Source organism: Mustelus asterias, chromosome 11 (assembly GCF_964213995.1).
Source record: "Mustelus asterias chromosome 11, sMusAst1.hap1.1, whole genome shotgun sequence".
NCBI classification, from domain to species: Eukaryota; Metazoa; Chordata; class Chondrichthyes; order Carcharhiniformes; family Triakidae; genus Mustelus; species Mustelus asterias.
The window spans coordinates 45,408,343-45,435,982 of NC_135811.1; the positions used below are offsets into that span (position 1 = coordinate 45,408,343).

At 43.1% G+C, this 27,640-nt stretch overlaps 2 protein-coding genes across 4 annotated transcripts in view; both read left to right on the forward strand.

Moving 5' to 3' along the window:
* kif11 (kinesin family member 11) overlaps positions 1 to 3,306 on the forward strand; it is a 43,646-nt gene extending 40,340 nt beyond the window's left edge. For all 3 annotated transcript variants that reach the window (XM_078223522.1, XM_078223521.1, XM_078223523.1), the window contains 2 exons: positions 435 to 545; positions 2,760 to 3,306. In XM_078223522.1, coding sequence (XP_078079648.1) covers positions 435 to 545; positions 2,760 to 2,882 — 234 coding nt within the window. In that variant the 3' untranslated portion in view covers positions 2,883 to 3,306. The remainder of the gene's footprint in view (positions 1 to 434; positions 546 to 2,759) is intronic.
* A 16,603-nt stretch (positions 3,307 to 19,909) lies between these two features.
* hhex (hematopoietically expressed homeobox) lies at positions 19,910 to 26,541 on the forward strand. The gene is made up of 4 exons (XM_078223524.1): positions 19,910 to 20,525; positions 22,604 to 22,782; positions 23,234 to 23,284; positions 25,633 to 26,541. Exons 1-4 carry the CDS (start codon positions 20,165 to 20,167, stop codon positions 25,870 to 25,872), a joined length of 831 nt encoding a protein of 276 aa, XP_078079650.1. The 5' UTR covers positions 19,910 to 20,164; the 3' UTR covers positions 25,873 to 26,541.
* Positions 26,542 to 27,640: the final 1,099 nt, after the last annotated feature.

Genomic DNA, 27,640 nt, shown 5'->3' on the forward strand with positions numbered 1-27,640 from the left:
ATTGTCTTTATATCCTAAGGAGATGTGTCTTATTATCTGTTTTAATATACCCTAGCATTCATCGTGTATGGGTAGTTGAAAATCAATAAATTTTAGTATGACGTACATTTTTGGGGATTTTAAACTGAGGCCATTGTGTTAAAGGGCCCATAACACTATCTGAAGAAGAGTTCTTGTGTCCTAACCAATGCCTGTTACTCTTTTGGCCATCACAACAGACTAACTGGTCATTTGCCTCACTGACCTGTGTGGACTTTGCTGTGTGCAACATGGCTGCTGCATTTGCCTACAAGGAGTGACTATCTTCAAAAGTACCTCATTTGTTCTGTAATGATTTGGGATGCTATTAAGATTGTGAAAATCTCTGTATAAATGAAAACTCATTTGTTTTTCAAAATCTGCTGTTCATGAAAACAAATTGTGGTTGATTTCAGGAATCTTTGGAAGATGATCAAGCAAGCATTCAAAATGACAGCATTACCAGTGAGAAATTTGGCACTGAAGAAAATGTCTGCCTTAGTAGTGGTGGTGCCCCCTTCTTCAAGGTAAATCAAGTTGTGTCATTAAACTTAATTGCTGGGTTAATTTTCATTAGTGTGAAATCAGTGAATGGTGGATAGTAAGTGAAAATAACATAGTGGTGGGCAACTATTTTATCGCGATAACTTAATCTTGGTAATGATCTCGGCAAAGCTAATCACGTGTAATACTATAAACCTGTGTATTGGGTGCAATTGGCAAGCTGAATGCAAATTATGCTCCAAGTTAGGCTAGTTTTCACTGGAACCTAGTTGTGGAATATAAGATTTTACATGAGCCAGTGCACTCGGACAGTATTTTAGATTGGGATTTATTTTGCAAATAATGAAATCAGTAGTGTGGACTGAAGATATGTTCAGGGGAAGCTATGTTATATCCTTAAAATTAAGGTAAGTATATTGTAATCGGTGTTGAAACTCTCTGGTCAATATGTCATAGCTGGATATTTTTAACTGCTTCTTGAAACTGCCTGGTGCTAGAACTTGGTACAAAATGTGTGCTAAGTATAAAAATTGTCAGATGAATGAGTTTGAAGAAGTTTGAGTACTGATGAAACTTCATGTGAATGAGGCGATGTATGGGATGTAGCTACAGAAGCCTCTAATGCATGTTAACTCTGAACCTGATGCAGGAATTTCTCACTCAGTGGAGGGTATGCTCCTGAAAATGGCCACTTTAAGTGAAACCCTTTTAAGTACAGCATGGTTTAAATTGTTAAATGCAGAGTTGGGTTCCTGAGGACAAATGTTGCCTGGAAAAATCGAAGTAAAAATTGAAACAAAGAACAATACAGCACAGGAACAGGCCCTTCGGCCCTCCAAGCCCGCGCCGCTCCCCGGTCCAGGATTGAATCCTGAATCCAGGATCCCCGCCCAATTTTCCAGCCTATCTACATACCAATATCCTATCCACCGAGCTGTCCCTCACAGCTACGATGCTTTGTTCATTACAACCTATTAACTCACCCCCACCCCCCCATTCCAGACCATGTGATCTCCAGGGAGAGGCGAAAACCCAGAGTGAAAAATCCCAGGGCCAATATGGGGAAAAAAATCTGGGAAATTCCTCTCCGACCCCCTGAGGCGATCGAAACGAGTCCAGGAGATCACAATGGCCCTGATCGGGAAATGCTTCCCAACCCTAGTCATTTCCACTTCCACGAACACCATATGAATTCCCTGCCCCCGAGACAGGTTCCCAACTATCCGCAGTCTCGCTCTGTACTGGCACCAGCAAGATGATCATAGAATGAAGCCTTGAAACGAGAAACAAGGAACAATTAGCCCGCGCCGCTCCCTGGTCCAGACTAGACCACTCTTTTGTATCCCTCCATTCCCACTCCGTTCATATAGCTGTCTAGATAAGTCTTAAACGTTCCCAGTGTGTCCGCCTCCACCACCTTGCCCGGCAACACATTCCAGGCTCCCACGACCCTCTGTGTGAGTCTAGATATGCAGCACATTCCTGGCTGAAATAACTTGCAAAATAAAATAAATCACTGAATATGACAGTGTATAAATTTAGATTAGAAAACACTCATCGATCTCTCTTAAACAGTCCCTCTGGCTTGGGGATAACTTGCTTCTGCTGTAGCTGATGGGTACTGATGAGTGGGAGATGGCTGATAGTGAGTGCAATGAGTAATCTGCAGATTCTGCCATGTGTGGGCAAGTGTTGTTTGAAAGGTGAGCGTTTCCTTTTGTTGGTGCCTTCCCAAATGAACCTTCTTCCATTGTAGTTGGTCACCATGAGTTGGTGACGTTTGACATCTTTAGAAATGCTTGAGGGCATCCCTAAAGCATTTCAGTGAAAATGGCTTTGAGTGACTGTGGAACCTCTATGTTGGGCGTTTTGGCTTGAGGGAAGACCTTGCTGTTGCACCACCTTGTCACTGGATTTGCATATCTTTCTGAAGACACTGGTTTTGAATTAGAAATAGCACGCAACAGCAAGGTCCTGGTGGAGTTAATGGGACAAAAGTCCAGGATCACCAGGCTTAAAATCTATCCAAGGACTGTTGGACAACTTTATTTTGCTTTCCCAGTAGATCTCCTTGTAGTAGTTCATGCTCTGTTCACTGTTTCAATTTATAGAGATAGATCATTTTCAATAATTTGCTGCATAGTAGTTACAGGAATTAATGTATTTACCTGTTCATGTAGTGTATTGAATCTGTTGGTTTCCATGTTGGTAATCTTGGCTTTGTTTCACCTTTTTAGCAACATAAAAGACACAAAAAAGACAAAGAAAATAAAACTGCAGTCAGTTTTGACAAATTGAAGCCTGTGGAAGACAATCCAGGACTATCGAAATCCAAGCTGCCACTCCGAATACAAAATTAATATATTTGTGGTTTGCTATTTTGATTACATCTTCTACATCAGGGTTTATTCTGCTTCGATCTATAATGCTGTCGATATTTGTGTTTCACTGCCTCAAAACTCCATTGATCTAAATATTGTTACTCGAAGCTTTGTCTTTTTTCGACATTGAATCATTTCAAAAAGATTCTTTTAAATGTTCTGTACTATTTCTAACTTAATTATTGTTTAAAAACTTTTTCTAAACCCTCTTTTTACGAAATATGTATATCTAATGCTGCATAATCTAAAGCTTATTGTAGGCTTAATCTCACCGTATGTGGTTGTATATACTTTAAAATAAAATTTCATACTGATTCAAACAATTTATGCAAGTGGTGTAAATTGCATTCCTTGAAGTGTTTTTTTGTTGAACGTACAACAAATAAAAATTTTATAGGACCGCAGCTTCATTATCGTTGCATTTTTTTTCTTGCCGCACTGCACCCAACCCCACCTTCCATAGAAGGAGACAGTCACAAAAGGCAACTTGTCAGAGCAAGCAGTCTTCCCAACTTTCTCATTTCCTCTCCAGAAGAAGCTGAGTCATTCTGGGCAATGATCCCACACTTTAGGGAGGATCTTGAGCAAAAGGTGTAGCGGAAATTTACCTGGACAGTACCAAGGATGTGGAACTTCATTTAGATGGAGACCTAGGGAAATTGGATTGTTCTTGGAACAGAGGTGGTTAAGGGGGGAATAGATAGAGGAGAAACTATCGGTCATAGACAGAAGGTAGCAATGAAAAGGTGCATTTCTGAATGGAGGGCTGTGACTAGTGGCATTCCTCGGGGATCCATGCTGGGACCTTTGTAATATATTTATAATGGGAAATATACAGTAAATGGCAGAACCCTTAAGAGTATTGATAGGCAGAGGGATCTGTGTGTGGCAACACAGGTGGAGAAATTGGCAAGCCATGTTGCAGCTTTATAGAACTTTAGTTAGGCCACACTTGGAATACAGGGCCTGATTTTACCAACAATTTGCATCCGTTTTCTGCACCCGCGAATGTGCAGATTGCCACTTTACCGAGACCTGCAAATGGTGGGGATCCGTTCCGTGCCCAAATCGGGCGCAACGACCATTTAAATGCAGTTGCATGCATTTAAATTGTATTAATGAACTGCCTGCCCAACTCTATCAGCATTTCCTCCTTTACCACCGCGTTTGTTGATCCGGAACCATGCTTTTAGGGACCTGCTAAATAAAAGTCTGAGTCTGGTAGTTCCAGCCTCTGAAGAGCACGTTCAGAGCTTCCAACGGCTCTCTCACTCAGCTCAGTGGTGTGATGGGTGGGGGGAGAGGAGGGAGGTGGGTCAGATCATTCTCTCGTTGGAGGGGAGTGAGGTCAGATTGTTGTCTGGTTTGGGGGGGGAATAAGAGAGGAGGAGGCGGCGAGTCAGATGTATCTCTGGTTGGTGGGGGGGGGGGGAAGAGAGCTGATCGTTGTCTGGTGGGGGGGAGGCGGATCAGATGTTCCTCTGGAGGGGAGGGGGATGTGAGGCCAGACCATTCTCTTGGGGGGGGGGGGCGGGGCAAGTTCATTGTCGTCCGGGGGGGAGGGGAAGGAGGAGTGAGGCCAGATCATCGTCGGGGGGGGGGGGGGGGGGTAGTGAGCTAGATCGTTGTACGGGGTGGGGGGAGTGAGGCCAGATCGTTGTCTTGGGGGAGGGAGTGAGGCCAGACTATTCTCTGTGGGGGGGGAGGGGGGCCAGATCATTGTCTTGGGGGAGGGAGTGAGGCCAGACTATTCTCTGTGGGGGGGGGGGGAGGGAGTGAGGCCAGATCATTGTCTTGGGAGGCGGGTAAGATGTATCTCAGGGAGGGGGGGGCAGATGGATCTCTGGTGGGGGTGTGGTGGGTCCGCTGCCACTCTGCGGGCGATTGGTGGGGGGGCAGGGGTGGTGGTCGGTCTGGGTAGTGGGGGGTGTGAATAAGGGACGCGCACACATCACTGTCCCCCTTATCCACCACCTACCGCTACCCAGACTGATTGCCACCCCTGTCTTCCCCCCCCCCCCCCACCGATTGCTCACAGAGATCCATCTGTCCCCCCCCCCACCAGAGATCATCTGCCCCCCCCCCCCACCAGAGATCCATCTGGCCCCCCACCCCGAGATACACCCTCGCTCCCGCTTGTCACTGCCGGGCCGCTTTCTCTGCTTTCTGCGGGTCGGGAGCAATCCGACACGGGTGTGCTTTTTCCAACTTTTTTCTAACTGTGCATGTGCAGTTCAGATCTCCGATTGTTCCGGCAGTGCTAAGCCCCGCCCACCGCAAATCGGACTGGAGATGGCTGAGAGCGTATGGGGGCACCTGAAAGCGGATTTCTAAGTCAGATCTGTACTACGCCCAGATTCGGCACTTAGAATGAAAATGGTAAAATCAGGCCCATAGTGTTCAATTCTGGTTGCTACTACCGGAAAGATGTGAAGGCTTTGACAAGGGTACAAAAAAGATTTACCAGGATGTTGCCTGGCATGGAGGGCAATAACTATGAGGAGAGGTTGGTGAAACTTGGTTTGTTCTCTCTGCAATGACAGAGGTTGAGGGGTGACTCCACAAGATTGAGGGACATGGATAGTGGATGGTCAGAAGCTTTTTCCCAGGGTGGAAAAGTCAATTACTAGGGGGCATAGGTTTAAGGTGCAAAGAGCAAGGCTTAAAGGAGATGTACGAGGCAAGTTTTTTTCCACAGAGGGTGGTGGGTGCCTGGAGCTCGCTGCCTGCCAGGGGAGGTAGTGGAAGCAGATACAGTAGTGACTTTTAAGGGCGTCTGGACAAATACATGACTAGGATGGGAATAGAGGGATATTATCCCTGGAAGGGTCGGGGGTTTTCGTTCAAATGGGCAGCATGGTTGGTGCAGGCTTGGAGGCCTGTTCCTGTGTTGTAAATTTCTTTACTTTGTTCATTGGTAGAAAGGTCTGTAACCAGAGAGGACACTAATTTAAGGTAATTGGCAAAGGATTGGATTGGGGGTGGAGGAGATGTAGAGGAAAATAAATTGCTTAAGCATGCTATGATGTGGAATAAACTGCCTAAGTGCTAGAAGTGTATTCAATTGTTCCTTTCAAAAGGGAATTGTATAAATAATTGAAGAGGGTAGTGGAGCAGGAGCATAAGACAAAATAAATAGCTTTTTCAAAGAACCAAAGCCGTCAAAATGAGTTGAGTGGCCTCCTATGTATACGACAAAGAAGCTATGTAAAATAAAGGAGGAAAACTAAAATTATAGTGTAGGGGTTGTTTAAATTGTTCAATAACAAAAGACCTGCATATATAGCCCTTTTCATAACCATGCAATGTTTTAAAGTGACATGTGGCAAATTAAATATAGTCACTGCTTTGGAAATGGGTGGTCAATATGCACAGAGAGTTCCCACACTAAGATTAATGACCGGCCAACTTTTCTCTTTATTGATTAAAGAATATTTGGGACAGTCTGGATAACTTTTGTGCTCTGCCTGAGAGACCAGTCAACATATCAGTTTAATATAAACACCTAAAAGACAGCACATCTGGCAGTGCAGCACTTCCTCACTACTGCCAGAGTATCAGCATAGATTTTTTATCTTCTCTGCTTAAGTCTCAAGTGGAATTTGAGTCTGCAACAATCAGATGACATGTGCTGCTTAAAAACATGTACAGGTGGTTACAGTTATTCAACATGTCTTTGGCACAATTGTTGTAGGCATGATGGTCAAGCTTCAAAATGCAGAGAGACCTAGGATGATCTCAGACATTGGATGTAATTGTCTATTTTGTTTTCTATGTGGGGGGTGGGGGCATTTATGTGGAATGGGGTTGGCTATTTTGTCCTGCCATTGACTTCCTGTCAGATGCTTGATTAGGTGCTCTTTTGCATGATCTAAACACGAATGGGAAATACTTGATTTGCTATTTGCTTCTTTTGGCAATATGGTTCATGTGGCCCCAGAATTCTGTGCATTTCCAAAGGATTTGTGGCCTATATCTGCAATGCTTATTGTCTGATATCCTTGCATGAGACAATTTCAGATTTAAGTGCCATGTAATGAATTGAGACAAGAGGTGCTAGATGTATTTTCTGGTCTGGACTGAGTTGGAAGAGTTTTCTGAGCCAACAACGGTTGTTTTGTGTAGCCTCATAGTGGGTATATTTATGTCAATCATGCACTGGACTTCAGCTACATTATTTTCTTGTGTATATTGGATTGAAAAAAAGGGTGTGAAGAGGGAACAATGGGGGAGAACAGGCTTGTGGTTAAAAATATTACAAATGAATTCTGATCCCAAAGATTGAGAGTGAATTCCTCGAGGTTGCTGTCATATTGAGCATGATATGAAATAGAGGAAAAAATCAAGAAAAGCATAATTGTATGATGATTGCTAAAGTAATCTTAATCCTGGAAGTAAAAATATTGACAATACTGAGTGGGCCAGGCAGGGTTGGTGGAGAGAGTAATAGTTAAATGTGTCCGGTCAATTACTTTTTATCAGAGCGACCGGTTTTAAGCAAGGAAGAGGTAATAGGGAAAACACAAGGGGTGATTGTCACTATGTTTCCTCTCTAAGCTATGCAAGTGCACAGTCATAGTAATCTGTGTAAAGAGTATGGAGTAAACCTGATGCGCACAACCAAGATTTATATTGAGATATTGCTCATTGATATTTGGCTGGTTTATTAAGGTGGAGGCCAAGCTGTAGATACTACATCGGGGAGGAAAGTTATCTGGACACTTTGTATCAGGAGACAGTCACACTCCTCTAGATAGGATCTTCTGATTTGGTGAGGGATAGGAGGGTGTGACTACAAGTGGGGTAGGTATGGGGACCCAGAAGATAGAAGCAGAGAAGCGTCAGCCTTTGCAATTATCTAACAGTTTTGAAGTTTTAGCAACTCGTATGATTAAAATGGTGGCTTGAGGGTGGATGAGCAAACTGCCCATGATTTAGGAAGCCATTCCAGCTGGAGGAGTTGCTATGTAGTGGTAGTTGGGGACTGTATAGTCAGAGGGCTCTCTGCAGCAAAGAGCAGGTGAAAAGACAACTATGCTGCTTGCTCAGTGCCAGGGCTCAGGATGGGCTGGAGAGGAACATACAGTGGGAGGGGGAGAATGCAGTGATCATGATCCATACAACAAAGAAGTTCTGCTGAGGCAGTATGAGAGGCAGTATCACCTCAACTGCTGGGACGAGTGTTCTCTCAAAGAGTCAAGTTTTGGATGATGTGATAAATAGAGAAGAAAAGACAAAAGAACAAAGTAGGAATACAGGGAAATGATAATCAGAGCATGGGAGGAAGGGGTAGATTGTATAAACCTAAGAGTGCACTGGCAGATAAGGCTGGAGGTTTGCAAAAAAGTAAAAATACAGAACTAAAAGCTCTGTATCTGAATGCATGTAGTTTTCATAACAAAGCAGATAAATTGACGGCACAAAACGAAATAAGTATGTATGATCTGATAATCATTACAGAGATATAGCTGCAGGATGACAAAATTTGGGACCTGAATATTCGAGTGTCTATGAAATTTAGGAAGGACAAGAAACTAGGAAAAGATGGAGGGGCATCACTGTTAATTAAGGATGAGATTGATACAATAGAGAAAATGATCTTCATTCTGGAGATCAGTTTGGGTGGAGATGCGAAATAGTAAACGTAAGAAGTCACTTATGGGAGCAGTTTAAAGTAAAGTAAAGTTTATTTATTAGTCACAAGTAAGGCTTACATTGACACTGCAATGAAGTTACTGTGAAATTCCCCTAGTCGCCACACTCCGGCGCCTGTTTGGGTCAGTGCATCGAACCGGCACGTCTTCCAGATTGTGGGAGGAAACCGGAGCACCCGGAGGAAACCCATACAGACAGTAACCCAAGCCAGGAATCGAACCCGGGTCCCTGGCACTGTGAGGCAGCAGTGCTTAACCACTGTGCCACCGTGCTGCCCCAGTTTATAGAACTGCACAGAATATGCAGGAAGGAGTAATGGGGGTTTGTAAGAAGGGTAAGGTGATAATCATGGGAGAGTTTAATCTACATATAGATTGGACAAATCAGATTGACAAAAGAGGCCTGGATGATGAGTTCATTGTGTTTTTGGGATAGTTTCTTTGAGCAAAGCCAACCAGAGAGTAGGCTATACCTGATTTGGTAATGTGCAATGAGAAAGGATCAATTAATAACCTCATTTTAGGTGCACCATGTAGCAATGATCATAATATTGAATTTCACACTAAAGATCCACTCCTCTGTCCCTCAAACTAAGACTAGGATTCTAAACTTAAATAAGGGCAATCATGAAGTAATGAAGATGAAGCTGGCGGACGTGAACTGGGAAATTAGGTCCGTAGAGATGCAGACATTTAAGGACGTATTTCAGAATAATCAGAGAAGATAAATTCCAGTGAGAATGCATGTGGTCAACTAAAGTAATTAAAGATAGTTTCAAATTGAAAGAGTGTATAAAACTGCAAAGGTGAATGACAGGTCAGAAGATTGGACAGAATATAAAGAATTGCAAATAATGACTAAAAGATTAATAAGGTGGGATAAATGAGAGTACTAGACAAAGCTAGCTAGAATTATAAAAACAGATAGCAAGGGTTTCAAAGGTATTTACAAAGTAAAAGAGGAAGTAAAGTCAATGTGGGTCCTAGTGAGTGAGTGTGGAATTAATAATGGAAAAAAAGGAAATGGTGGCTGAATTGGACAGATATTTTTCATCTGTCTTCACTGTGGAGGATCCAAGCAAAATCCCAGAAATACTTGTAAATGAATTAATATTTATAAGCATAGATTATTGATTAACAAGGAAGTCTAAGATTATGGTGGGTGGAGGGAGAATATGGAATTAAGGTCACAATCAGATCATGGTGATTCCAATGTGCCCTCCCTGTCCAATGCCGGCATCTCCACATTTTTAAAAATTCATTTGTGGGATATGGGCGTCGCTGGCTGGCCAGCATTTATTGCCCATCCTTAGTTGCCCTTGAGAAGGTGCTGGTGAGCTGCCTTCTTGAATCGCTGCAGTCCATGTTCTGTGGGTTGACCCACAATGCCGTTAGGGAGGGAATTCCAGGATTTTGACCCAGTGACTGTGAAGGAACAGTGATATATTTTCAAGTCAGGATGGTGAGTGCTTGGAGGGGAACTTGCTGGTGATGGTGTTCCCATTTATCTGCTGCCCTTGTCCTTCCAGATGGAAGTGGTCGTGGGTTTGGAAGGTGCTGTCCAAGGACCATTGGTGAATTACTTCAGTGCATCTTGTAGATAGTGCACACTGCTGCTATTGAACATCGGTGGTGGAGGGATTGAATGTTTGTAGATGTGGTGCCAATCAAGCGGGCTGCTTTGTCCTGGATGGTGTCAAGCTTCTTGAATGTTGTTGGAGCTGCACCCATCCAGGCAAGTGGGGAGTATTCCATCACACTCCTGACTTGTGCCTTGTAGGTAGTGGACAGGCTTTGGGGAATCAGAAGGAGAGTTACTTACCGCAGTATTCCTAGCCTCTGACCTGCTCTTGTAGCCACTGTGTTTATGTGGTGAATCCAGTTGAGTTTCTGGTCAATGGTAACCCCAAGGATGTTGACAGTGGGGGATTCACCATTGAATGTCAAGGGGCGGTGGTTAGAGTGTCTCTTATTGGTGACAGTCATTGCCTGGCATTTGTGTGGCGTGAATGTTACTTGCTACTTTTACAATACAATTTTATCTTTTAAAAAGCATTTAGATAGTTACATGGGTACGATGGGTATAGAGGGATATGAGCCAAATGCAGGCAATTGGGATTAGCTTAGGGATTTTAAGAAAATAAAAGGCGGCATGAACAAGTTGGGCCAAAGGGCCTGTTTCCATTCTGTAAACCTCTATGACTCTATGCTACTTGTCAGCCCAAGCCTGGATATTGTTCAGATTTTGTTGCATTTGAACGTGACTGCTTCAGTATCTGAGGAGTCACAAATGGTGCTGAACATTGTGCAATCAATGGCGAACATCCCTGCAGAGATGTCCTGGAGTTGAGATGACTGACCCTCCACAACCACAACCATCTTCTTGTGTGCCGGATATGACTCCAACCAGCGGAGAGTTTTCCCCCTGATACCCATTGATTCCAGTTTCGCTAGGGCTCCTTAATGCCACACCCGGTCGAATGCGGCCTTGATGTCAAGGCCAAGTCACTCTCACCTCACCTCTGGAATTCAGCTCTTTTGTCCATGTTTGAACCAAGGCTGTAATGAGGTCAGGAGCTGAGTGACCCTGGCGAAACCCAAACTGGGCGTCACTGAGTAAGTTATTGCTGAGCAGGTGCTGCTTGATAGCACTGTTGATGACTCCTTCCATCACTTTACTGATGATCAAAAATAGACTGATTGGGCGGTAATTGGCTGGGTTGGATTTGTCCTGCTTTTTGTGTACAGGACATACCTGGGCAATTTTCACATTGTTGGGTCGATGCCAGTGTTGTAACTGTACTGGAAGAGCTTGGCCAGGGGAGCGACAAGTTCTGGAGCACAAGTCTTCAGTACTATTGCCAGAATGTTATCAGGGTCCATTGCCTTTGCAGTATCCAGTGCCTCTAACCGTTTCTTGATATCATGTGGAGTGAATCAAATTAGCTGGAGACTGCCATCTGAGATGCTGGGGAACCACTAGAGGAGTCCAAGATGGATCATCCACTCGGCACTTCAGGCTGAAGTATTCGCAGATTGTGCTGGAGTATAATTCCGCTGCTGTTGTCGGCCCACAGCGCCTCATGGATGCCCAGTCTTGAGTTGCTAGATTGGTTCAAAGTTCGGTTCACATCATCTTTGTGAATGGCAGAGCAAACTCATGGTTATGAATGACTTACTCCTGCTCCTATTTCTGGTTTGTATGTTGGTATATCCACCGTGAGAAGTTTAACAACACCAGGTTAAAGTCCACCAGGTTTATTTGGTAGCAAAAGCCACACAAGCTTTCGGAGCTCTAAGCCCCTTCTTCAGGTGAGTGGGAATTCTGTTCACAAACAGAGCATTTAAAGACACAAACTCAATTTACATGAATAATGCAACGGCCTCAGTGCTCAGCGCCAACAACTGCCAGTTTCCAGATGCAATTTTACATCTCATCCGCTTCATCCTGGACCACAATATCTTCACCTTCAACAACCAGTTCTTCATCCAGACACACGGAACAGCCATGGGGACCAAATTCACACCTCAATATGCCAACACCTTCATGCACAGGTTCGAACAAGACTTCTTCACCGCACGGGACCTTCAACCGATGCTATACACTAGATACATCGATGACATTTTCTTCCTTTGGACTCATGGTGAACAATCACTGAAACAACTCTATGATGACATCAACAAGTTCCATCCCACCATCAGACTCACCATAGACTACTCTCCGGAATCGGTTGCATTCTTGGACACACACATCTCCATTAAGGACGGTCACCTCAGCACCTCACTGTACCGCAAGCCCACAGATAACCTCATGATGCTCCACTTCTCCAGCTTCCACCCTAAACACGTTAAAGAAGCCATCCCCTACGGACAAGCCCTCCGTATACACAGGATCTGCTCGGATGAGGAGGATCGCAACAGACACCTCCAGACGCTGAAAGATGCCCTCATAAGAACAGGATATGGCGCTAGACTCATTGATCAACAGTTCCAACGCGCCACAGCGAAAAACCGCACCGACCTCCTCAGAAGACAAACACGGGACACAGTGGACAGAGTACCCTTCGTTGTCCAGTACTTCCCCGGAGCAGAGAAGCTACGGCATCTCCTCCGGAGCCTTCAACATGTCATTGATGAAGACGAACATCTTGCCAAGGCCATCCCCACACCCCCACTTCTTGCCTTCAAACAACCGCACAACCTCAAATAGACCATTGTCCGCAGCAAACTACCCAGCCTTCAGGAGAACAGTGACCATGACACCACACAACCCTGCCACAGCAACCTCTGCAAGACGTGCCGGATCATCGACACAGATGCCATCATCTCACGTGAGAACACCATCCACCAGGTACACGGTACATACTCTTGCAATTCGGCCAACGTTGTCCACCTGATACACTGCAAGAAAGGATGTCCCGAGGCATGGTACATTGGGGAAACTATGCAGACGCTGCGACAACGGATGAATGAACACCGCTCGACAATCACCAGGCAAGACTGTTCTCTTCCTGTTGGGGAGCACTTCAGCGGTCACGGGCATTCGGCCTCTGATATTCGGGTAAGCGTTCTCCAAGGCGGCCTTCGCGACACACGACAGCGCAGAGTCGCTGAGCAGAAACTGATAGCCAAGTTCCGCACACACGAGGACGGCCTCAACCGGGATATTGGGTTCATGTCACACTATTTGTAACCCCCACAGTTGCCTAGACCTGCAGAGTTTCACTGGCTGTCTTGTCTGGAGACAATACACATCTTTTTAGCCTGTCTTGATGCTCTCTCCACTCACATTGTTTTGTTTCTTAAAGACTTGATTAGTTGTAAGTATTCGCATTCCAACCATTATTCATGTAAATTGAGTTTGTGTCTTTATAAGCTCTGTTTGTGAACAGAATTCCCACTCACCTGAAGAAGGGACTTAGAGCTCCGAAAGCTTGTGTGGCTTTTGCTACCAAATAAACCTGTTGGATTTTAACCTGGTGTTGTTAAACTTCTTACTGTGTTTACCCCAGTCCAACACCGGCATCTCCACATCAGGTATATCCACCTACAGGGCCCACAAGAGCAAGTGACAGACCGGTCTTACATAGCAAATTAGAAGGAATATTGTCTGCGATAGGGTGGAAAGCAGGAAAGATTAAGGAAAATACCTTCCCTTTGCTCTTCCTGCCTCCCTCCCCGTTCAGCATTTATTTAAAGCCTGTTGCACCTCTAACTTTCCTGATGAAACACCATCCACCGAACTCTCTCCCTACAGGTGCCACCTAACCTGAGTATAACTAACATTTCCTGTTTTTATTTCAGATTTCCAGCAACTGCAGTATTTTGCCTTTGTTCTTAAAACCTCAGTTGCGATGTCAATGCAACTCTAATTAAATTGGCTCTTAACCGAAATATCTTTCATTCCGTAATGACCCCCCTCCCGGTACCATCGGATATCAGGAGCTGATAGGTAAGTAACATGGTGCTAGAATAATCACATTTGCTTGGAAATTGCCGCCAGCGAGACGGACGCCACTTGCCTAACTCGAACCCGTGCTGAACCCATCGATCGGCTACTTGTAAATATTGATTAGTTGACAATTATCTTTCCAAACTAATCGCATGCTAGCTCTTCCCTCCAGCCGACAGCCTTGTGCTACCCGTCAAACGGACTTGTTTCCTCAGAGACACTGATTATCAATCTATTAAAGAGGAACTGGTGTGAAAGAAAGCGCCATGTGCCCACGTTTCTGTGAACCGATTTAAAGGTTTGATTACAGGTATATATCATTGAACTAACATCCGATTTCTTAAAATGACTGGATGCGACATTGTGACTGAAAATTTCAATAATAAATTGCATATTTGCGTAATTAGAGATAAAACAGTTTCCAGAGTGGATTGAAGATTTACAACCACTGTGCCTCCAGAAATATTTCACTAATTTGGATTTTATTTGAATGGGTTGTTTTGAATAGACATGCTTTGCCCATTCACGGCAATCAGCAAGGATTTCATTGATAACTTATGCACAGCAAAGTCCCTCCCTGTGTGTTGTGATCGATGTGATATTAAGGTAGGAATATAACAAAATCGGATTCTCTTATTAGGAAACAGTGTTCGGACCATAGGTGGTCTCGGTGAGTTTATATATGACATAGTTACATCCATTATTTAAATGTTACATTTTGTGGTGTTCTATCCACAATCCGAAATCGTTGAAGCTTTGTTATTAAATGCACAATACTACCCCGGGATACAGGTGATGAACCGTTAGCCGATCTCAGGCACCGAGGACATCTGGGCCGACATAAATCCATGCCCAGAATATTTAAACTGCGGAAGATTGTTTACGGATGGAATATGGGATGATCAATTAGTTACTAAAACATCACCATCAAACTTAAAGCTACCAAATTATGCTATAATAATCTATAGAATTAATTCGTGAAAATGTCACCTCGAGATTTGAATATCGTAGAATCATAGAATCCCTACAGTGCAGAAGGAGGCCGTTCAGCCCATCAAGTCTACACCGACCACAATCCCACCCAGGCCCAAATTCCCGTAATCCCTCATATTTACCCAGTTAATCCCCTGACACTTGGGTCAATTTATCAATTTAAAACTTCTGAATAAATAAAAGTTAAGTAAATAAATTTTCATCCGCGGTTCCGAATTTTAATTAGTAAAGTTTGTTGTTCATAAACGCATTTACTAAATAATATTTTGACAACTTTTCCTTATTTACCTCATGGCAAACTAACCTTCGACAAAAATGAGAGTTTAATAAAAGCCTGCCACGCTCCTGATGTCCAGTACTTTTCCCACCATGGTCCATTAAATTACAATTAGCCCTCAAGCGAGGTGTTAAACAGGACACGCTGTGACACTGTGTATTCACTTTAGGGTCCGAGCGACAGTAGCAATCCATTTGGAACGATTTAAGTATACAATGATGTTGTGACAGAGAGTTACTGATTCTCTACCATAAGGGTGCTTTTGATGAAAGATGCTGTGGGCTTTGCCCTCTGAGGTACATTGAAGTTATCCTCGTCCAGGCGGATGCTACAGGAGCCCCAGAAACGGCAGCTCTGCAGACCCAGGCAGGTCAATCCTAATTATGCTCAGATGTCTTCTTTTATTTATTAGTCACTAGTCGGCTTACATTCACACTGTAAGGAGGTTACTGTGAAAATCGCCTAATGGCCACACTCCGGCGCCTGTTCGGGTACACTGAGGGAGAATTTACCATGGCCAATTCACCTAACCTGCACATCTTTGGACTGTGGGAGGAAACCGGAGCACCCGGAGGAAACCCACGCAGACACGGGGAGAACGTGCAAATCTCCACACAGTGACCCAAGTCGGGAATCGAACCCGGGTCCCTGGAGCTGTGAGGCAGCAGTGCTAACCACTGTGCCACCGTGCTGGTTTGATTGGAATTTGGTGGGCCGAAGATTTGCAATCGGAACACCTGTATCTGGTATGATCAACACCTTGGAATATGTGCAAGTTCACTAACTCATATCCCTCTCCTCTCGCACTCATGCGGACCTGGGTAACAACCGCTTGGACGCTCTTGTGTATATTAACTTATTAACTCAAACAAAATATAAGTTTCCATACACCGCTAGAATGATATGCAGACGCCTATTTCAATGGAAACACTCCATGAAGTTACTACTCCAACCCCCCCCCCCCCCCCAATTTGGCGGTACTGAAACCTGATTAAGTGTTGACAATGTATAGCAGTGGCCTCTCTACATTTTACAACGCTTCACATGTTATATGGCCCCCAGCACTCTTCCATTCAGAATAGATTACAGTTATCTTTAAGAGGCTGATGCAACCTCGTTTAAACACCGGCGTGTTTTACCAGTGGCGCCGTCCTGACCCTCCATCGTTTGACCCACTTGGAATCTTCAGCGCGAATATGGCCAGCTCTTTGATTTGGAAAGACTTGAGTATAATTTATTTTATCTGTCAAGAGCCATTCTAGCGGCAGGTGCCCATTACGGCGCCAACAGGCGGATCATTGAACAGTTTAAGGAGATCCTCTTCAAAGTAGTTCGTCATAACCAGATTTTGTCATTGGAAGCAACATGTTTTATGAGCATTAACTGACGGAACATTGCCAATGTTGAAAAGATTTGTAAAAGGCCGGCCATAGGCCAACAATGTACAAACTTAAAGTGCGTGGTTAAAGTGAACGCCCCCAGTTCAATTTGAATAAATTGGTGTCAATCTCATCGCGGCATCACTTATTTCCTGTATTGGCAGAATTCAGCATCCGCTCTCGAACACTGCTGCTCACGAACAACTATTCGCCAGTGCATGATTAATATTAGCCACTGGTTTCCCCCTCTGCCCGAGGGTCTTGACATATTCGGGGGTCATTAATGCAGAAATTCGGCCATTAGTCTTGGGGTACTGAGATTAACTGCTGTACGCCACCGTTCCCCTAACTCAAGAATCGTTTGCATATGTACAGATGGATCCCGATGTCTCGGTTTATCCAGGAATATTTACAATGTTCACAGATATACTATATAAACGATTGAAATGTGTGCAATATATTTCGATGCAGGGATTATTGGAGGATGAAGTGTATTCATTGAAAAAGTTAAGAGGGCTCATTAACAGCCAAACTGTCAGAACAACAACTGCTCTAAAGTTAACCTCAACGTCTTCAAAACGTTTCATAATTAAATGTCCTGCTCCCCCCTCCCGCTCTCCCTACTGAGCTGAAGTCGATTGAGCATATAGTCACAATCATGGAATAATCGATAAGCAAGTGAATCTTTCTACAGCAATGGCAGTGCCTCAGTTTATCCTTTCGCTTGTATGAAAACTAACTTCTTTATCATTTTCCCGACACTAGCGTCTTGTTTCTTTTTATGACCGCCAAAGATGAAATATTTTGTTTTTCTATCCGATTGAATATGTAATTCAAATAAATCTATCAGAAAATGCGCCAACTGTGTGTGTAATTTTTGAATACCTTGCTGCTTTTTGACATACCTGACCGCTGGACTGTTCTCACCTGAAGAAGGGGCTCAGAGCCTCGAAAGCTTGTGTGGCTTTTGCTACCAAATAAACCTGTTGGACTTTAACCTGGTGTTGTTAAACTTCTTACTGTTCTGCTAACCCGGTTCTGTTTTCAATCTACTGATATTTGCAATCATTACATTTCGCCTCGAACAAAAACAACCTTGTCATCATAAAATGAACAATGAGCTTTAAAGGCAAATATAATCTGATGCATTATTCGGGTCATTTGACGAATTAAGTGATTTGATTGCATTTATCAATGCATTGTCTGATATAATATAATCACCATAGAAAGCACTAACTGAGACCAACAGCAATCTGTGATAATCACCTGATTAGGCAATTAATATTAACCACATCAACCCGAAAGACAATGGCCGAACTAAAGGAGTTTTAAAAATTCGGCAGAATAGATGGTCTAACATTAAACTAGATTAGTTTAATACTTTAATTATAATCTACACCCCAAAGTATTGGACAATTCAAACGGTTACAATATCGGACAGTTTATCTTGATAATTACATTGTTTTTTTTCCATGATGATGTAAGTAATTGTTTTTTTTAAATTAAAACATAGCCAAATTTCATCCAGCAAAGAGTACAGCATCATCTTCCGATGGTATTTGCTTCCATTCTGTCTCTACGCCTGTTTACTGTGTGAATAAACTTTGTAAAGTCAGCCAACGAGATCTTTGGGGAAGCAAAATGCAGTCGACTCAATTAAATCAGTGTTCCCATAGAATGTGCACTGAAGCGTATTACAGACTGCGTTCACAGATGGAATAAAGCCAACACGCCGGGAAAACTGAAAATATTTCCACACTCAAGTTACTCGGGTGCTTCCCGATAATGAAGAATCGGATCCCACTTAGGCAAGAGCGGTACTTTATGGAATAGACTCCACTAAATTAAACTTGTGCCTTTTAACTTATTTATTGTCGTAATTTGCTTCAACATTTTACAATAAATGACGAACTCATGAAACGAAAGCATTTCATCCGGGGATAAACATAGACAGTAATGAATCGCTGCCCCTTCTTAACCCCTGGAATTAAACACGCTTTCTTTGCTACAATGACTAAATCTCAATAAGAATGCATTGATTATGGTGACCATTCTATCTTTTCTTTTGCCTGACGTCTGAAATTGCACAATTTCTCTAACTTTTCAAAAGCATTTAGCCTCCAACTCACCTTTCTTAACGTGTTTCCAAATGAATAATTTAGCATATTGCCGTTAAGTTAAAAATGCGTATTCTACTGGCGCAAACGTGTTTTCTTTTGATATAAAAGGATAGATGTGTATTGGAATTCATTGGAAGCCACTTGTTATGCATTTTAACACTACACCAATATTTCACAATCATCCCTGGCAATACACATTCTCCACGGAACAACAGTGCAAGAAGTGGGAACAATAGCTTGAAATTGGTGATTGGTTTGTGGGTATCTCAATCCCTAAAATGAGTTGTCACCGTGAGCTGCAAGTTCCCGTTCGTTCATCAGCAGGCAGCCCAACGTGAACCTGAGTGGCCTTCTCATCGGGCAACACGCACTCCTGATGTGTGGACGCTTGCGTCTGATACAGGATGTTCTTTAAAGGGTTAAATGACTGGCTGTTAATGAAGAACAAATACCATTTATGTTAACACAAAGGTTTGGGAATTGGATACTTTAATGCCATAAAAACAAAGGAACAGATAAGCTTCAGAATCTTTTAATTTTGACCTCGGTTGCTGAAGGCTTCATTTTTTTAAAACTACAGTTTCAAGAATGTCTTAACCGGGTATCCAGAATGGGAGCGAATATTGCTCCGAATTCCCAGCAGACACACCAGTGTTCAGTCGGGAGGCGGGTATTTCTTTTCTAGAACTGCTGGCGGGACATAACAGCTGCAATTAGATTGGGATGTCAGGGTTCTGTCAAGCCATTGTTGGCCCTTGATTTGTTCTCGAAATGTGACCCTTTTTTTGAGAGTAAACAGTTACTGGGTGGAAATACTGCATGTTCCAGATTGTTCACATGTATATAATACAGACAGCATTGTTCGTAAATAAACAGTTGCAGCATCTGTGGGCCCTTTTGGCATAACAGTTTACTGTGGCCCCGTGTATGCACTGACTGAACGCTTTGCTCTTTCCTCTGTGCTTACCTGGGGAGGGGGGAGAGTATTTCCCTCCTCTCCCCACCCCCTCACCTGAAGGTGGCTCCCTCAGCGCGGCTGCGCACTGGGACGAAGGGGGGCGGGGCAACATGAGCTGCAGCCAATCAGGGAGGGCAGGCGGGGAAATTGACACAGCCCCGGTGGCCCCGCCCAGGCTCAGGGCAATCTCTCTCTGAGTGCAGCCGCAGTGGAGCCAAGTGGAAAGTAGATCTGAGAGTTCACAGCAGGAATATCCCTTCTGCTCCTCCAGCACAACCCTCCTGAGCTGCTCTTACATCCATCCCGCGGGTGCTGAAGGAGTATCCCCCACCCCCCCACATTCTTCCCCACCCTCCCCTACTCCCTCCCCCAGCCCCTCCTCCCTCCACACACATACACACACCAGAGCGGCCAGGACAGCAGGCATCATGCAGTATCAGCAACACGCCAGCTCCTCGGCCATGAGTGTCAACCTGCCGCTGTACGCGCCCACCCCGATGCAAGCGGTGCACCCCACCCCGTTCTACATCGACGACATTCTGGGACGCAATGGGGCTCCTCACGCCACCACCGTGGCCCCCGGGCCGGCCCTGCCGTCCCCCAATTCCTCCTTTACCAGCATAGCGTCCCCGTACCGGACTCCAATCTACGAGCCGACTCCAATTCACCCGGCCTTCCACCACCCGGCGCTGACACCGTACAGCGGCAGCGCCTTCACTGGACCCCTCTACCCGTTTGCCAGGACTGTGAACGACTACACGCACGCATTCCTCAGGCAGGACACGCTGGGTAAGAACCCCTTTCCGATTTCTTCTCCCATTGCCAACGATGTGCTGCAATTTTAACTTCTCTTAACGTCGGTTCTGTTTTGTTTTGCTCCAGAGAGGAGGGGAGAGTGGCTGGTTAAGATGATACAAACTCCCCACTAAAGATGTTTTATTCCTTTAGTTGCGTTGAAGGATTAATTTTTAAAAAACCAGACACTTGGGGACAATTCGGGCGCCCGTTTTCGTTCGGCGATTTAAATATAAAATTTAAAAATCGTTTAGCGTGATTTGAGAGCGGTTGGTGATTCAGATCCAGGGATAATGTCATTTCCCCCCAGAGGCTGATGGAATGTACAGTTCCCCAAACGAACTCGTATCTCCTCGAACACACAACCTCCAGTGATGAGATTACAGAGCTAAATCTTTTCACTATGACCACCCCTCCCCCACCACCACTTTTCTTTAAATAATAAACCGACCAGATCTGAAGATTTCTTTAAGAGCTGAAAATGAAAATGAAAGAAATAATTGCTCTTTACACTGTACTCGGAGTCCCACATACTCCCCTGGGAGAAGGGGGATTGTCAGAAATCTTTACTATTTTCTGGCAAAGATTTGGTAGAAACATCAAACCTAACATGGTCCAGAGGATACTGTCATTTTATATTTAAAATTTTAAAAAATCGTTGCCAAATCATGTTTTGAAACGGCCAGTCGAAAAGTAAAGGCCACAGATATGAACGAGATTGGCTTTTGTAAATCCCTGCACTGACAGGTCACTTTCCGCGCAAGTTGCACATTTGGGCTCATTCAACAGCTTGCGCACTGAAGGGCTGACCTTTTTTCGTTCATACAGGAAATCTTGAGCTCTCGATAGGAGTAAATCTGGTTACAGAGCTGTTAAATGTTTTCCTCTCAGTCAGGGCAGACTCTTCCCCGGGAGTCGTGCACACTGCTGATTATTTTATCGACATCCTCAATACAGACATATACAGGAAACACTCGAGTTCTGATAGCCGGGATACGTTTTTCTGATATTGTTCATTTCCTCTCTGTGGGATGTGACTTTATGGGCAGCTAAAATAACCAGTTGCTTCCTATTTTTTGCGGCTTGTTTGTAGCAATCGAAGCGGGGAGTGACGCAAGCGAAACTCTCGGAAAATAACTTGCTACGCGGAAATTGGAAGGATTTAATTGCGTTTTGATTCTCGCCAAAGTCAGTTTCTTTGCATGCACAAATTTAGCATTCGAGTTGGCGCAACTGTCTCCGCAATTTCATCAACTCATGGGCAGCTTGGGTGATGAAAGCGACCAGAAGCGGAATCAATGCAAAGTAACTCCATGAACATAACACATCACATGATGAATTTATTTCGAGTTAACTAGAAAGTAAATAAGAATATACAGCTTTCTAGTTTATATTCGACTAGGCATGACACTGGGAGTGCATATTAAATAGTCCCACTGATCTTTGCACAGTATTTAAAAGCTTTCTCACACATTTTCAAGATTACTTGCAGTGTACCCTAATGAACTGTTGCATAGAAGTCATGCAGCCGCATATCTCGGCTTCCTTGACTCATTTTTGTCGACCAGCAGAAGGAAATAACAGCCCTTTTGCAAGATAGACCAACAGGAAACACATTGACGGAAATGTTGCCATAGCCCTGAATTGGTAGGTTTCACACAAACCTTCAAGGCCTGTGTGAAATCAATGTTGTATTGTGAGAAAGAGACCCTGGGCCTTTTTTTTTACCCCAATGTCCTTCTCCAAATTTGCTTTTGGAGGGATTTTTTTAAAAAATCACTGTCTATCAAGAGCAGCTAATAAATAAGAACAAGTTAACAAGCCACAACCGATTTGTTGTCAGATTTAACCTTCTATGAACATATATAAAATTCTTTATTAATATTCGGTTAATTCCGGATTTCTATCTCACTAAGATAACACGAATGTAAGTCTATACAGTGGTCTGGTTACACAGAAGGAGCTGGTAAAATAGCATTTAAAATGTCATTTCAATCCCTTGATCCAATTAGCGCTTTGTGATATGATCAAACCCATGGTCATTCTTATTGTTTTGGTTGATTTCCCCGCAGGGAAACCGTTGATATGGAGCCATTTTATTCAAAGGCCGCCGCACAAGAGAAAAGGGGGACAGGTTCGATTCTCAAACGACCAGACCATTGAATTGGAAAAGAAATTTGAAACCCAGAAATATCTCTCACCCCCTGAGCGAAAACGACTGGCCAAGATGTTGCAGCTAAGCGAGAGACAGGTACATGGAGAGTGTGCTAGAGTAACTTGACGTAAAAGCGTGTCCATTTACATGCCCTATTTGTAGACATTTACACTCACGGTGCAAGTAGGGTAATTCTACTAATATCAGAATTCGATTATGAAAATGTTCAATGATTCTTATTTTATTTGTGCGCCAAACTAAAATTAACCTATTTTCTCATCATATGATTTAGAACACTATTTCTAATTTTGTTAAGCGTGTTCCCATTGCATGTTCACTTTTTTGATGATTTTATTCGTCATATTTAACGAGTACTTTGGCTTTCTCATTCTTGATCTTTGGTTAACTCTGGAGAACAAGGCACCAGTTTTTTTAAAAGATTGTTACAATCCTCAAAACAGCAATGACACTGATTTTTAGCAGGAACCCGTAGAAAAAAAGCTATCAGTTGTACTAAAGCTCAGGATGTCTCTCTGTCTCTCTGCAGGTAAAGACTTGGTTTCAGAACCGCAGGGCTAAATGGCGGCGGCTCAAACAGGTAGGGAGATCCAGCTTCCCTTCCACTCTCTGCGGAGACTGAGGTTTACGTTGTCATAGAAATGAGTGTTCGAATGAACTTATCTTTAATGTCGCGGGCTATTATATCTTGTGTGCCGAAGTAATTTGAAAGGTTATTTAACCTCTTTGCCTTGATTGAAAAGACAAATAGTCATGCTGGAATTCAGGATGAACCAGTGGAGCTGCACAAATGTTAAAAGCTTCTAATGCGGTTCCTATATCAATTATTTCGCCCGTTTCGCGTCCCCCGCATTAAGAATCTATTAATTCTTCAGCCGTCCCATATGTTGTTTGTCCAATTCATTCTTGCGAACCGACCTGTATGTCGGCAAAGTATCCACGCAATTCAAAGAATATTTATTGTTCCAGGATTGGAGTGGCGCATGAGTAAGCGCATTTATTAAATTATTGACTCGCATTACATAATACACCTGGGTCCTTGCATTTTCAGCTTCGGACACAATGCTGCACCTAGCAATTTAGACCGTAGCCAGATAGCAGCGGGCTATAAAAGTACAGAGCAACTTGGAAACTTAGATACCACCTGCGAACATGTATCGTTTAGAAACCTGTAACGTTTTCTTTGCAAATCTATTCACGACCATTGTTGCTTTAAATAGTTTGTTGTGTCAGTTTAGAGGGAAGTTCGAGGCATTGTGGCTTTTAAGTCTTGCAAGCCAGGAGGAACCTTCACACAGTCTTGTCTGACAATTTGATATTTTGCCACTTATTCTATTAGTAACTGCATTTTGAACAACGGATTTTTAATATTATTAGAATTAAAGCTTTTTAATTTAGTTCTGGGAACTCAAGATCGCAAAGCCAAAAATTAATAATTAATTTAAATGAAATAATCCCATTGTCTGGCCAGTTCATCTTAATTCTCAACAAATTCTCAATTTGGTCGAAGTTAATTTGAAACATCAAAACCAAGGGGGCCCTACACTGCTGACAGAACATCTACAGCCCACAATGGATAATGTATACCAGACAATGGCATTCCGGATATCGTATAGAAGATACGCTGTACCCAGTCCATTTTTGATTTAATCCTTATCAGTGTTCTATCGAGGTTCCTGTTCTGAAAGAATCGGTTGTGAGGCCTAAACTGTTTAAATGTAATAACATTCTGGGGTAAATACTAATGCTCCAAAATTGTTCTCGAAGTATTAGAGTGCACTTTAAATATAATTATATTAACTTACTATTTGATTTCTAAGCGAGCGACTGTAGATAAGGTGACAACAACGTCAGCGCTGTTAACCTTTCAACTTTCTGTGACATTCCCTCCAACCCCAAAGAGGAACAAATTCAAAAAATAGTCCCACAAGATCCACTGTTTGGGTTGACCTAGTGCATTAACAGCAGTTGTAGGAGCGTGGTGGCAAGATGATCGGGCTTGAAATTGCTCTATCTCTTTGCCAAGATACCTTCACTGTATGTTGCAAACTGTATAAACAACAGTTACTTGTACAAGGATAGCTTTTCGTACTGTTCCACAGCAACTATTCAATCTTAACGCCACCAAAGGCCACAGCAGTATTACACAAAGTGCACGTTCATGCCTCAGGGAGAGGAAGCGGTTCAGTTATTCTTACCTTGGCCCACCAGCTGGCAGGAGTGTGTGGATGTCTGAGGCTGAGAGGAACACACTGGCTTGGGCGACACTGCCCGTCTCTTGCAAGTTTCAATGCAGAGAAGCTTTTCTATGGAGACTAAAAGCAGAAAATGTTAGAAATACCCGGCATGCCGGCAGTGTCAAATGGAGAGAGAAACCGAGTTAACATTTCAGGTCGATGGCTTTTCATTGAGATTATTGCGAGTTTTTCTTTGCTCGTTCCCCCTGTAGTTTAAGTTTGAAGTTTATTTATTAGTGTCACAAATAGGCTTATACTGCAATGAAGTTACTGTGAAATGTAGCAACGTAACCTGGTTAAATACCCTACCTGAGAGTATCTTAACGGGCGTGTTAGGGGACATTTTTCAAGCAGCTTGCAATGTCCATCTTAAAATATCCGTGCGTGAATGCACCAACAACATCAATCTGAAACTTTGTCCTTGTACCTCAGCATAGCTGCATTTATCCGCTGCAATATTGTGGATTCGTGGCACGCGTTTTGACACTAAACAATTAGTAAAGTCTAGTGAATCCTTAACCTGGCCATTGTTCTCCAACAATATGGAGCGTCGGAATTTATTTATTTACAGGACAATGGTGAATGGTCTGGGTTATGTAAAACCCTATGACATCAGTCCCAATAGTTACTTTATGTTATCCCTGCTTACACTTAAAGTAAGTATGGAAAATGTTTCTTTTTTTAATAACAGGAAAACCCTCAAGGGACCAAAAGGGAAGAATCGGACAATTCGGACCAATCCATCGAAAGCCAGTGTGAGAAGGGTCGAGAGAGGTGCCTGAGTCCGGATCAGAATAAAGCAGTGCTATTGAACGGGTCGCATTGTTCGACCTCCCCGGCCTCGCAGCAAAATGAATCGGAAGTGTCGGAGGATAGCGAAGAAGAGGTGGATATCGACGACGACAGGAGTACTTACCCGGCCAATGTATAATCGAACCCACTGGGATACAATTCGGTTGGAGAATGGAAGGATAGTGGTTTATCCTTGCACTTTACTGGGGACCGGACTGGTAGGTAGGAGCTGTTTCCTAAAAACCCTAAATTTTGGCAAGAACGTAAAAGGTGTGAGGCTCTAAACGTTTGTGTATGGGTCGTGTGTGGTTTAGTGAACAGGCCCGTACTATCGGTTACTAAATGCGATTGAATGAAGGATTGTGTTTAACTCTAAGTAACACACTGTCTTATATTTATGTACAGTATATGATTTTTGTAATTCGAATATTTTAATACTCGTGTACAGAACGTGTTTTCGTTGTAATATTCAATTTTGTAACAAAATTGTTAGACTGCAGAAAACCAGTCGAGTAATTTATACAACCACAACGCTATGACATCTGTGTATTTGACTGTTAGCTTTCAGTAAGAGTTCGTCAGTGGTTATATACCTCATACTCCGAAAGTATTTTGTATATTGTGTAAATATGTGTTTTGTTGAGACGCTCTCGTGGTTAATAAATGCAGAAAAAAACATGAAATAACTTATCAGTTCAAACGTGTGCTTTGTTATAGCAGCTACCCCCATTTACTGCTGGTGTCATGCTGTACAATGCTTGGTCGAATTGTTTATTATTTCACACCTTACAATAAAACAGGACACTGGAATAATATACAGCATTTGCACGAGTTTATACACATACATATGTATACATATCGACCCAACAGTCAATTATTTGGTGTAAGAATGAAGGGGAGATTGAATGACAGTCTAACCAATCAACACACACATTCTTATTTCCTAGGGATGGATAATTAATGCTGGCCTAACCAGCGACGCCCATATCTTGTTAACGAATGAAAAAAATGAACGAGGGTCTCTAGTCTTGTTCCAATTTAATAGCACTTAGCAGTTATGCATAAAGTATTAACAGGAAGGTGCATCCGATTTACAGTATGTATAAACCACAGCTGTAGCACATAAACCACATGTGTAGCACAGGTACTTTCAAGATGAGGCTTATGTCACTCTAAATAGGACAGAGGTTTTGTTCGATTTGAAGGCACAGCAATAGGGATTGTCAATTCCGTGAACATCTGCTATACATGTGCTGTCACAGATGTGTAGGCAGATGTGTATACTTTTTACTTTATTTGCAGCAAAGTGAAACAATTGCGTCCTTTCCATTAAGATGAATGTTAAATGGGTATTAGAGAGTATGCACTGGAGTTTTGGATCATTCCATTTTCAGTGTAGTCCCAATGTTGTTCTCATAAGGTTTGCATGGTAAAGCTGGAGAAGTATTTTCTTTGTGTTGAGTATGAGGATCTGAGGCTGTTTCATTGATGTCAGCTGTAATTCATATCTGCTCTTTCCCTCCAAGCGACTTATCTCATAGTAAAATAAGGGGTCGTGTTAAAATCTCATTCAATTTAGAGACAAAATCAGACTTTATCGTCAGATCTCAGATGGTGAGGAAACCCATTTATGATTATACTGCTGAGAACAGATCTAAAGTTGTATTAGCCTTTAACTTGCATAATAGAACAAGTACCAGCCACCAAAATTAAATAATTACATCTCAGACAATGATTGGAATTTATTTCACTTACTTAAATCTTGAACGATTGTTCTTTTATAATCCAGTATTGATTCAAATTTTGCCTGACCATTATTCTGGACATAAGAGCTAGGAGCAGGAGTGAGCCATCTGGCCCCTCGAGCTTGCTCTGCCATTCAATAAGATCATGGCTGATCTTTTCAT

Bases quoted from the DNA above. Each gene is read 5' to 3' on its own strand.
- hhex (XM_078223524.1), top strand. From the start codon at position 20,165: ATGCAGTATCAGCAACACGCCAGCTCCTCGGCCATGAGTGTCAACCTG. The intron at 22,783-23,233 runs GTACATGGAGAG...GTCTCTCTGCAG, and splicing joins TGCAGCTAAGCGAGAGACAG to GTAAAGACTTGGTTTCAGAA. The intron at 23,285-25,632 runs GTAGGGAGATCC...TTTTAATAACAG, and splicing joins AATGGCGGCGGCTCAAACAG to GAAAACCCTCAAGGGACCAA.